Source organism: Dermacentor andersoni, chromosome 4, assembly GCF_023375885.2.
Source record: "Dermacentor andersoni chromosome 4, qqDerAnde1_hic_scaffold, whole genome shotgun sequence".
NCBI lineage: Eukaryota > Metazoa > Arthropoda > Arachnida > Ixodida > Ixodidae > Dermacentor > Dermacentor andersoni.
Genome location: NC_092817.1, coordinates 2,240,235 through 2,252,464, shown reverse-complemented (window position 1 = coordinate 2,252,464; position 12,230 = coordinate 2,240,235). Strand labels below are relative to the sequence as shown.

The 12,230-nt window shown below is 46.4% G+C and overlaps 1 protein-coding gene across 2 annotated transcripts in view; it reads right to left on the bottom strand.

Moving 5' to 3' along the window:
- Positions 1-12,230, bottom strand: part of LOC126535883 (fat-like cadherin-related tumor suppressor homolog) — a 517,574-nt gene that overhangs the window by 444,816 nt on the left and 60,528 nt on the right. For both annotated transcript variants that reach the window (XM_055073317.2, XM_050182731.3), the window contains exon 7: positions 5,463-5,667. In XM_055073317.2, the coding sequence (XP_054929292.1) occupies positions 5,463-5,667 (205 nt within the window). The remainder of the gene's footprint in view (positions 1-5,462; positions 5,668-12,230) is intronic.

The following is a 12,230-nucleotide window of genomic DNA, read 5'->3' as shown; positions in this document are numbered from 1 at the left end:
GAACAGCTGCTCTTTCACTCCACACATCAGGTACTGCACCTTCTTTTCGTCCAACATGCTGGGGTCAGCTCGTCGAAAGAGACGCATGTCCTTGACATACATTGCGACACCTTTGTTCGGCATTTGTATACGAGACTGGAGATCACGCTCAGCTCGCTCTCTGCAATCAGGATCACATACGTCTCAAGAAGCCGGCATTTGAATTCTGCCCATGAAGTTAAGTCATCTGCACGGTTTTCATATCAAACGTGTGCCATCGTTAAGGCTGAAATATACGTTTTTCAGTTTGTCTGCGTCATCCCACTTGTTGAACGCGGCAACACCTTCATAGTGCACCAGCCAATCTTCAACATCCTCATGTATGGCGCCTTAGAAGGAATTCAGCATTCGCAGATTGAGTAGCGTACAATGAATCGGCGTTGTGCTTTCCATACCGGTTGGGGTGGTCAGAACTGCCATTTTCTCTGGAAGAAGTCTAAACTCAGGGGCTTGTCCACGGATCCTTCTGCTGGTGCGGTGTACAGGCGTAACCACCGGTACAGGGCTGAAGCTCCTGCTGCTAAGAGGGGTTTGGTGCACAGAGTAGATTACCCAGCACCTCTACCAATTTGTCCCGTACTAAGGCAAAAGCAAGCGACAGTACGAGCAGCCAGACACTAAAAAAATGCCTGACACGAAGAGACGGTTCTCCAGCTGGCGCGAGATCTTTTTGCCTTCATCATCTTCATTGCTGTTTTTGCTGGGCATGCAATGCTGACCTGGCTCAAAACACCAGGTGGCAATATTATCAACCAGGCGCCAGTGTGGATCATGGGTCCCAGTGAAAGAATAAACAGGGTGTTTCAACAGTGCCTGAGAGTGCATCTATTCCTTGTTCTGAGTTCCCACTTCCCTCACTAGTGGTGCAACAGGTCAGGAGGCATCATTTCCCAGAGCAAAAGCACATAACTTTAGGTTGCAATCACCATGAGCATGTGTAAAAATGGGTGAGCGTTTCAACAAAACAAAAGAATTTCATTCAAACAACTAAGGCACAAGGTTCGTACAGAGCATTCAGCTCAAAATTCAAGGACAACTCAATGAATTCAAGAATGCCAAAGGACAAAATTCAACAATAATACTTTGGTTTGGGTGAGTTGGTTCATTTTGAAAGTTTTTATAAAAACGCACTAAACATGACTTCATGTTTAGTGCATTTTTATGAAAACTGCCAAAATTCAAGAAAGGTGAAGCAAACCTTCTTTTCATACACTGTGGGGATGTGCGCCTCTCGCACGTCCCCTGATATGTTGTTTTCTCGTGTAGCTCCCATCTCCTGCAATCCGGCTTCGCCATGTGGCTTTACTGCGAGGTCAGTATGCTTGCAGGGTAGTACGAAAGATGGCGTGAGTGTTGCTCTGCTAGTGACACCTAACGGCGGGGTTACTTGGGCACAAAACGAAGAAGGCTCTTCCTCTTTGGCTCAGGGTCGACAAGCGGCGCGGACGTTCTGCACGTGTGCCGATGCATGCTTCTGCGAGACCGTCTCGTGAGACCTACGCCGGAATGGACGAACACGATCGTTCGAACGTGCCACCGTTCACGTGACTGTATGCGCTAATGACCAGGCGTTGGTGTCCTCCAGCATGGGGTGAACATATTCGCTCCTTATCCGGTCATGGTGAATTGAACTTCCGCGATTTGTCGCGCGCCCATCAGCATGTTTTGTGGATAGCAACTCGGCTAGCAGGCACTGATCTATGAAGATGCAATAAATGCCCTTGTGATTGTTTGCCCTACTGTGTTGTCGTTCCTCTGACCCAAGAGCACGGGTGAGAACCCCACATCTGGCGCCCAATGTGGGGCCTTTTGGGGCATTGGACGATAGTTTTAACAGTTTTCCTTCATTCTAGACTCTTGTTTTTACCAAAGCGTAGGGATAGCGTAGATTTTGATCGCTAGCGTCAGCGGTGCACTTTTTTGAGCAAGGCGACGGTGGCTGTAGTGTGTTCGAACTTTTCAACATGCTAAGCCTTTTCGTAAGTGCTTTTTTTAAATGAAATTCGTCAGTACGAGAGCCACGTGGTCTACATCCTGGGAGAGCAAGGCTTGGCGCTGGCGGTGCATTGGCAAGCCTGAAGCGCGTGAGTACGGAAGCCTCGTGGGTGGTCCGAATTTCTTATGTAAATAGCTTGTGCTATCTCTTTGACTCTGATGAAGTCGCGCCTCTGGGAGCCGGGTGGCCACGGGCTATGGCTGCCGCTACGGGCTGACTGGTATTGCGGTCTGGAACCGGGCACTCCGACACCGTCTTGGACGGTGGGCACTGTCAACTCGGATACTGTGTGCACCGAGCGGGGTAGGACCACCTAACAGAGCTGACGCCTCCTCACGGCTGCCTGTCTTGCGCCCATTTCGGGTGTTGTTTTTTGGATGCCGGTTGCTGTCAGGGTAGCAACGCCTTAGGCCTAAGGCTTTACGAAGCTGCCTGTCACACGTGGAGGGACACAACATGGTGAACCGTGGCGATGAGGTGTTGCACTTTGCTTCCCTCATTCCAGTTATCCTCGCACGAATTGAAATTACTGGTTTGACTCAAGGAAGTGAGCTTCGTTCACGTGAACTTAGCCTCTGAGTTGCCGCCCAACCTTTTGCTAGCCGAGCTGAATATCGTACCACATGGGCAATGCACATGCAGAATTACTCTCCCTTGCACTAATTTAGTGTTTTCTGAGTGCGTTGAGTGTACGCAGCGTGAGTGGAGTCACCCCTGGTTTGCTGTCACCTGCACATCGTCTGTGCTGCTGCCCCGGACTACGATCGAGCCAATCGAGGCAATGGTGATGCTGTGGCCAGTTCGGTGCAGCGACTTCGGCGGCCGCCTGTATTCGGCTTGCAACCCTCAGTGGCAGAGAAAAGAGCCGGTGGTCACCAACAGCAACTGCGGCTCTCGCCAGCAGGGTGCATCGGCGCAAGCGACGCTTGCTTGTACCGACTACTGCGTCGCCGTTTCTGGAGTCCTGGCCTGGAATCGTGCCGCGAGTTTGCAGAGCTGCTGCTGTGACCAGCGGACGCTAGCGGTATCGGCTGTAACAATGTCGGCTCGCACGTTATGGACAGCATGTGGACATTTCCTCGGCACAGCCACTGTTGCATGTACTATCTTGTTAGCAAAGCACGCGTTGATGTTAGACCGTGTGACATGTTTCGCCGGAATATGTAGTGATTGAAGGTTGGGGGGATGTGGGGATGCGAGACTCTCACGCATCCCCTGATATGTTGCTTTCTCGCATGGCTCCCGTCTCCTGTAGTCCGGCTTAGCCGCATGGCTTTACTGCGGCAATCGGTATGCTTGCAGGGTAGTATGAGAGATGGCGCGAGTGTTGCTCTGCTAACGCCACCTAACGGCAGGGTCACTTGGGCACAAAAAGGAGAAGGCTCTTCCTCTTTGGCTCGGAGTCGGCAATCAGCGTGGACGTTCTGCGCGTGCGCCGATCCATGCTTCTGCGAGACCGTCTCACGAGGCCTACCTTGGAATGGACGAACTCGATCGTTCGAACGTGCCACCGTTTCCGTGACTGTACACACGAACGACTAGGCTTTGGTGTCCAGCATGGGAAGAAAATATTCGCGCGTTATCCGGTTGGGGTGAGTCAGACTTCCACGATTTGTCATGCACCCATCGGCATGTATTGTGGACAGTAACTCGCCTAGCAGGCACTGATCTATGAAAGGTGCAATAAATGCCCTTGTGATTGTTTGCACTACTGTGTTGTCATTCCTTTGTCCCAAAGGCACGGGTGAGAACCCCACAACACCCAGTGGAAAATTGTAAAATTTCCTTCTTAGAAATTGCAGCTAAACAGCTGCTGAGCTGGTTGCATGCTTCAAGCTCTCTGATGGCTTTTCGAAGTTAGATTTCCTATTGTAATGATGTCTAGCATGATGGTCAGTAGACCCCAGCTTTTGCCAAAGATACTTGTGTTAAAGTCAAGTGGCTCAAGTTTATTTTCCACCAGGCATTTCTAGAGCTGAGGGCTTGAAAATGGAGCCATGATGGCTTCGGTGTGAACTACCAAAACAACAAAAATATATAGTGGTACAGCTTTGCCTAACTCACTATGGCAATGGTAATTTAAACAGGCCTACTGTTATGGGCCTCATACATGCCACATTGCATCGCTTAGGCTCTCTCCGAAAAGAAGATGTCTAGGATCATCTTCCGATAAACTATGTTCATGGCATAGCCCCAATGTAGAGTTTGTTACTTTGAATGTTCGAAAGTCACCCTCTACTCCAGTTTTTAAGGAGTACATCCCTTGGACTTCTTTTTCTAAATTCAAGGGTTTTTAAGAAGGTGTACAAATTGCTCCGAAGGCAATTTTTCAGCTTTGGTGATTAATGGGGAGCCACATTTAGACAGCATTTAGGAGTTGAGAGCTTTCTGCAACAAAGCAGGGTGGTTTCAAGTGAATCATTCTTTGAATTGTGCTTCTCAATGTTATTGAGACCATGCTTGTGCTTTTCTTTGTTCTAGGAAAGTCTTTGCAATGCTGAAGAGTGAGCAAAGTCCATCAGGTACGTTTACTCAAGTTATTAAATCCTATGGATGTGGCAAAATGCACTGGAGGAATAAAAGAGCAGTGGCTCCATTCTTCAATTTATGTACACAAGACCATGGACTGCTGTTTGCCGAGTGCAGGAATGTGCAACATTAAAAATTTACTCTATTCTTATCTATTTACACCAAGAAGTATGCACCCTATTCAGCAAATGGAATCATTTAGCACTGGGCTGAAAAATAAACCACAAGTACATGACTACTGACATTTCCCGATGCCACAGATTTTGTTTGCATGATTTATGAGTAAGCTAGGATAATGCTAGAACTGCTTGTGAGCAGAACAATGAGTAAAGAGGCAAGCACAAAAGTGCTTGTTCGAATCTGCAGAGCAATACTCACAAATAAGAAAATCTGAGGATTCTTATAGATGCGAACATAAATGCGCCTACAGCTTCAATCCCAGAGTACTTGCTATCAGTATCTGCGTGCTGATGCACAATCAAGGCGACAGCGCAGCAATCTGTAATTGACACACAACACAACCATATCTAGACACGCAGAGGCAGAAAACTTGCTGAAAAGCACCAACTAAGATGTAAGATACTGGATGACCACGCTGCAAATAAAGGTTCAAAAGGGGGTTTGGTTTGGTAGGTGGTATCTAGCTGCAGATTAAATTATTTTCCACATATAGCATGGGCAACACTAATAGAGAAATTGTAAGAGCTAGTAGTGCCACAGAAGTGAAATTAATGAGCACACCTCAAACTGCTAGCAGACAACAGAAAATGACCTCAACACCGTAGTGCCCATGCTGGTGGAGGAAAAAAGCGTGAACAGAGGTGCAGTGGTCCCACTTCGCAAACAGGCAGAATCTATTGTTCACTGTGACAGGGATGTTGTGGTAAGTGTGACCCACCTGCCAAGCTATACCAGAGGGCATCTCCGTCTGGGTCCGAGGCACGTACAATGGCCACAAGGTGGTCCACAGGGTCAGTCTCAAGTGTGGGCGAAACTTCAACCTCATGAACAACTGGCGCACTCCCCACTGTCGTTGGACGTGACACGACATGAAGCTGCACACGTGCAGCTGCAGGCCAGCTCCCAGAGTCAGATGCTTGCACCTTCAGAACACAACAGCAATGTTAGAGACATTGTAGAAAGTATACACTCATATATATAGTACCCCCCTGTGTTGCAGCAAAATCAGCAACAGGATGGCAATGAACAGATGAAAATTGTTATGCAGCCAGACCCATCAATATTAAACCCGAATGTATTAAATGATTGTCTACAGGGTTTGTCCGCAAAGTAATGAGACTGCCTGCTGCGTTTAGCGAATCGAGATGTGGTACGGTATGTACTAAGGCTCATTTTCCTGTGCGGCATTTCTGGAGTTGTGTGGCTGATGCCGTGGCTGAAGTCCTGATGCCTTTGCTGTCGCCCAGACATCAGGACTTCATACTGGCGCGTGTACTTGCTTATCTTTTTCGGATAACCGCTTTTCACCATCAAAAAAATGTTATCGCTCAGCACGGGACACACCGCCATGTATCGAAAGTTTCTCTAATGTTATCGATCGTTCTATCCGCCGTCTGTTGTCACCGAACCTTGTGTAATCTGATTGCATGTATGCGCGACACGAATGGTGTAGAACTTTCTTGAAGACACACAAGCACCAGCGATTACTCTTGAACATTCGATGGCTCATGTATAAAAGTTGACACGCTTGACCCGCTGATCAGATTTCGACTATCGCCGACTGTATTCGCCGCAATCGTCGTGCTTTAAGTGTAGCCTGTTTTTGTGGGCCCAGGTTCGCCCAATAAAAGTTAGTTTCGTCATTCACCGTATTTCTACTGTGTTCTTTGCCCACACTGCGTGAAAATACCGACGCTGTTTGTGTACACACACCAGTTCAAAAAAAGGACGCGGTTGACCGCTATGTTCGTACCACGGCGCATTCTAAGAGGAAGACAGGCACCCCATAAACAGGGGGTATCACCGATTTGGTTATTCTGACCATTTCTTATCATTTTTGTAGATGTACACACTTTATGTGGGTAAATAACGTATGCAACTAGGCATTCTGTAGGCCTCCCCACTGCCTATGTATGTACGTACACCTTGCACTATGGCCCACCATAAAGCAAGACATGCAGTGGAATGAATGAAACCACATATGGTGAAATGTGACATTTTCCCCAAAAACTGCACCTCAAGCCCTATTTGAGTCGCGCGTTTTTGTGCGCACTCGTACTGTTTCATGACTTATTTACTTTACGTCACAGGTGCAATGGTTTCAGGCCAAGGAGGAGCTTGAAAAGTATTGCTGAAGCTCTTCTTCCAGCCGTTCGTCACGCTGAAGAAACCTCCGGGTACAAAGCATTAACCAGCAGGCTCGATGGCTAGCTGACGATGACAAAATATGATGGCGCGTACAAGTTGTTTCGGTCTCGTCTCACACGCTGCTTGTTTGGTCGCGAGTCTCGTGTGGCGCGGCTGTCGCGGGGCACAGTGGCGCCTGCCAAATCATTTCTCATGGCCACAACACGATGGCGCCACAATGCATCGCAAAAGGCGGATTGCCAGTAGTGCGCTCTCCGGAGGCGGAACGAGGTGAGGTTGCTAGGCTAACACATTGGGGAGTAGTCGTGTCCGAGCTCTGGCATAGTCAGGATCTGAAGTGGTGCAAAAACTGTCGAGTTTTTGTCACAGCAGAAAACTTCAAAAATGGAGCGTTCGCTGGAGAAGCAATACACGATTAGATTTTGCTTTCACCTGGGCAAAACCCCTTCCAAGACGCCTGCCTTGACAGGACGCTTACAAAGAAGACGCCCTACCAAGGGCCCAGGCTTTCCAGTGGTTCAGTGAGTTCAAGAATGGATGGGAGACCGTTGAAGATATGGAGCAATCCGGACACCCTTCAATGAGTGGTTCGGACAAAAATGCGGTCAAAGTAAAAAATCTCCCGGACTCCGACCGTCATTTGATTATCAGATTAATCGCTGAAGACCTCAACATGTTCAAAACTATGGTTCACTAAACTACTTCTGAAAATTTGAACAAGCTGAAGGTTTGTTTGAAATAAGTGCCAAAAGTGTTGAATGATGAACAAAAATAACAACAAGTTGATGTTTCCTGTGAGACGCTAATGCAGTTAGAAAGCGAATGGGACTTTATAGATGGCGTAATAACAGGGAACAAATCATGGGTGTTTCAGTACGACTCCGAATCATTTGGCAGCAGTGGCAGAGGAAAGAAACTTCGGTTAACTGACCGTGTGCAAGTTACATGCAGGCGCTGCAGCTTTATCGCTTCCAGATCTGCTGGAAACTTTGACGCAAGAAAGATATTGCCTCTGCCACATGGGATACACCACAAAGCCTTGATAGAAGCAAGCATCAAAAAGGCACGCGGTAGACCATGACCACTGACTGCCATTGGCCCACTGGACATAGCAATGCTATAAAGACGACGTGCAAAACACTTGGTGATCATTTGGCAGCAGTGGCAGAGGAAAGAAACTTCGGTTAACTGGCCGCGTGCATATTACATGCAGGTGCTGCAGCTTTATCGCTTCCAGATCTGCTGAAAACTTTCACGCAGAAAGGTATCGCCTCTGTCACATGAAATACACCGCAAAGCCTTGCCAGAAGAAAGCATTGGAAAGGCACGCTGCAGACCAGGACCACTGACATGGCACTGGCCCACTGGACGTAGCAACGCTATAAAGACAACGTGCAAAATGGTGGTCATTTGGCAGCAGTGGCAGTGGAAAGAAACGAAGGTTTGTGCGGTTTCCTTTATTCGAGTATTTTGTGTGAGAATTTCTGCTGCTGCTACTGTTGTTGCCACATTGCTTCTCATGACTGAGATATCATAGTACCATGGCTCTGTCTAAGGAAATAATGGCTCAAATTGAGGAAATAAAGAAGGAAATTTGAGCTGAGCTCAAGGATTTCAAGAACTTCGATAGAGAACTGCACAAGAAAATGAGAGAAATTAAGAGTAGTCTTAATTTCTTGAGCAAAGAATACGAGGAAATCAAAGAGCTCAGGTCTTTGAACGTTCAACTGCAAGCGAAATGCGATGAGCTCTCAGAACGGGTGAAGGCCCACGAAAATAGGATTGTTCAGATCGAACAGTACTCACGCACAGGAATGTAGGAATCAAAGGCGTTCTACAGAAACCTCAGGAAAACCTCACTGCCATAGTCATGCAAATTGGGGAAATAATAAACCAAACAGTCGTGCCAACTGATATAGAGGTTATTCACTGAGTGCCGATGGCTAATAATCCATAAAACAAAAACATAGCGGTACAGGTTGTCCAAAGGAAACTGTAGGACAGCTTTCTTAAAAAGGCACACCATCACAACCTTAACTGCTTGGACCTTGGCCTCGAGACGCATGTGTGTGTGTTCGTAAATGAACACCTGTGTCCAGAACTAAAGTATTTCCTGCGGCTTGCAATGTTCGAAAGCGTGGATCAAAGTGGAAGTATGTGTCGGTGCGAAGTGGAACAATTTTTTCGCGTCAGAATTAACACGCTCCAGCTATTAGAATCAATAGCACCAATGATATTACTCGAATTGTATCCTTGGCATGAAATAACTTTCTTTATTGTTTTCATGTGTCACAATGACCACGGTGAATTACATCTTCCAGAAAACGAAATCTTTTGTAAACAGTTAAGCCATCACTCGTCCCTGTCATTTCCCAGTGTTTGGTTACTATTTGATAACCAATATTATATTTCTACTGTTCCAGAGCTATATTGTTCTCATTTGCTGTCAAGACCCTGTGTATTCAATTATGTGGCAAAACAAGTCACAGATGTCACCAGAGAAATATATTTATGGTACCCTTACATTTTTTATCGGTGAAAAGAACATACTGCTTTTTTTTTTTCATGCATTACAGCACTCGTACTTCACAGCTGTCATATATCGGCCCGTTTGCCTATGGTTCATGTGTGATCTGATGCACGATCAGTGGGCTCTTGTACATATTCAGATAATGATACATATCTGGTTATCTTTACACATGCTGTAATTAGGCACAAAGTTGTCGCCTACCAAGAGGGTGGCCGACACCCAAGTTTTTTTTACTGCAACGCACAATCTGCCAGAAAAAAGCATGACAATATAACAGAATTACTTTCAGCTTTTACATTTACATTTGAAGTAATCATGCTAACCGAAACCTGGTACATATCCGAATACGATGTACTCTGCCTACATGGTTATTCAAGTTTTTTCCTGAATAAACCTAATAAACGTGGAGGAGGTGTGTTGATCGTCATAGAAGAAAGCCTTCACACAAAATTTAGCACTTCAAATGTGGACTACGAAGCTTTAACAGCGCGCAGTAGAAATTGTTTGTGCACTGTTCTGTCTCGCCCACCTAATGGTAACTTAGATTCCTCTTGTTTCTAGAAAAACGAATTGGCCATGCCAATGACAACCAACTTAAGCTTGTTTTGGGGGGAGACCTCAACATAAATATCCTGCTTCAGGATGGCCCAGCTGGTTCACTTTCCTTATTGCTCGCATCGAATAATTTTTCTGATGTAATCGTTGAGCCAACACGTATAGTGGCACAATCTGAGGGTCTAAATGACATGCTTATAACACAATCATCCGTAGATGTTAACAGTGGTGTTATCAATACATCGTTCGGTGACCATCTTCCAATATGTTTCGGCAGGCTCTCTCATTAGGAAAACATGCTTCTACTTTCGAGACTTATCTCATAGAAGATACAAGCAAAAGTACATTTGCAAGGTTTAAAGAAAAACTTTCTTTGGTTGATTGGAAACATGTTTGACTGCAATACCGCAAACAATGCTTATGGTACATTCATGTCCATGTTTACTAATGTTTATAAAGAATGCTTTAAACTTTGTGGGGTTCTCCTCCGTGCTCTTGGGACAAAGGAACGACAACACAGTAGTGCAAACAATCACAAGGGCATTTATTGCACCTTTCATAGATCAATGCCTGCTAGCCGAGATGCTATCCACAAAACATGCCGATGGGCGCGCGACAAATCTAGAAGTCCGACTCACCGCGACCGGATAGTGAGCGAATATGTTCGCCCCATGCTGGATCCCAACGCCTCGTCGTTCGCGTGTATGGTCACGTGAACGGTGGCGCGTTCTAAGGGGGCCACGCGAGGTGGTCTCGCAGAAGCATGGGTCGCCGCGCACGCGGGACGTCCACGCCATTCGCCGACCCGCCTGGAAAGAGCCTGTTCTCCCCTGCGCTCCCAAGTAACCCTGCCGTGAGGCGGCGTTAGCAGCGCAACACTCGCGCCATCTCTCGCACTACGCCTCAACCACATCGACCGCCACGGGCATCACGCAGGCCACGCGGCGAAGCCGGATTACAGGAGACGCGCCATGCGGGAAAAGCATATCAGGGGACGCGAGAGAGTCGCGCATCCCCACAACTTAAGAAAATAAGGAATTCAAGAAAGGCACGCAAACCATGGATTACGAAGTAGTTTGTTAAGATGATCTGTAAGAAAGCACGCGTGTATGCAAAATTTGTACAATGAGAAAATTAGCAGACCTCGCTAAATGTAAAAAATTTAGAAACACTGTCGCAGGTTTAATCCGCAATGCGAAACACATGTATTTAAATAATCTATTTTTTGGTATCAACGTTTCAGATGCAGACACACTTAAATATAGTCTTAAACAGAAATAAATTGTGCCAGTGATGTCTCGAAATGTTACAGGATGACACAGTTACAACAGGCAAACAATTAGCAGATGCTTTTAACTCGCATTTCGTCAATCTCGTCACAAATCGTTTGTATCATACCGTATTTACTCAATTCTAATGAGCCCTCAATTGCAACGCGCACCTGTTTTTTGTGACCAAAAAAAAAAGGAAAGAAGAACGCCCTTAATTGTAACGCACACCCGTCTGCCGTGACCTAAAGAAAGAAAAGTCCTTTACAGTACCGCGCACCCCATTTCTTCATACAGAAATACAACTTTCTCTGATTTGGAAAAACAAAGATTTACTCCCAATGCACTAAAGTTGCGATAAATAAAAAAAATCGCAGTTTCGTGCGAAAGGCGCAGCATGGATTACGATAGTAAATTAGTAGACAGTTATATGAAACGTAAAGATAGTAGTTTTATCGACTGTATAAACTTTTGAACCTTTGCTTACTAACTAAACTAACAAGCATTTTTTTGTCCCACACACGCAAGCATGAACACGTCTCACTCAATGACACGGAAACTCTTTAAACGCTGAAGCGAGGAAGTGCGGTAGCAGGAGCGAGAGAATTGACCTTTGTGCAGCCTTTTGCTTCGACGTGAACTAAGCGACAAGAACACAGCATGGTGCGCCTACATGCGTAGACTCTTGTCTCTGCCGCAGATACCTTTCAACATAAGGGCTGCGTGGCCGCACCGTACGTAGCAGCTGCCGGTGTAGAACACTTCTCCTGTTTGCGCCAGTCCCACATGCAAATTTTGGGAACTCCAAATGCCCGTGATGCAGCCCTATTTCCGTCCGTCTCCGCACACGTGATCGCTTTCCTTTTAATTGCGGCATCGTGATGAAATCGGCATGTCTTTGCGGTCAGCACTTCCATGCTGATAGAACAAATGCAGAAAACAGGAAGACAGACGATGGACTAACAACCTAAGCACACTTACTACA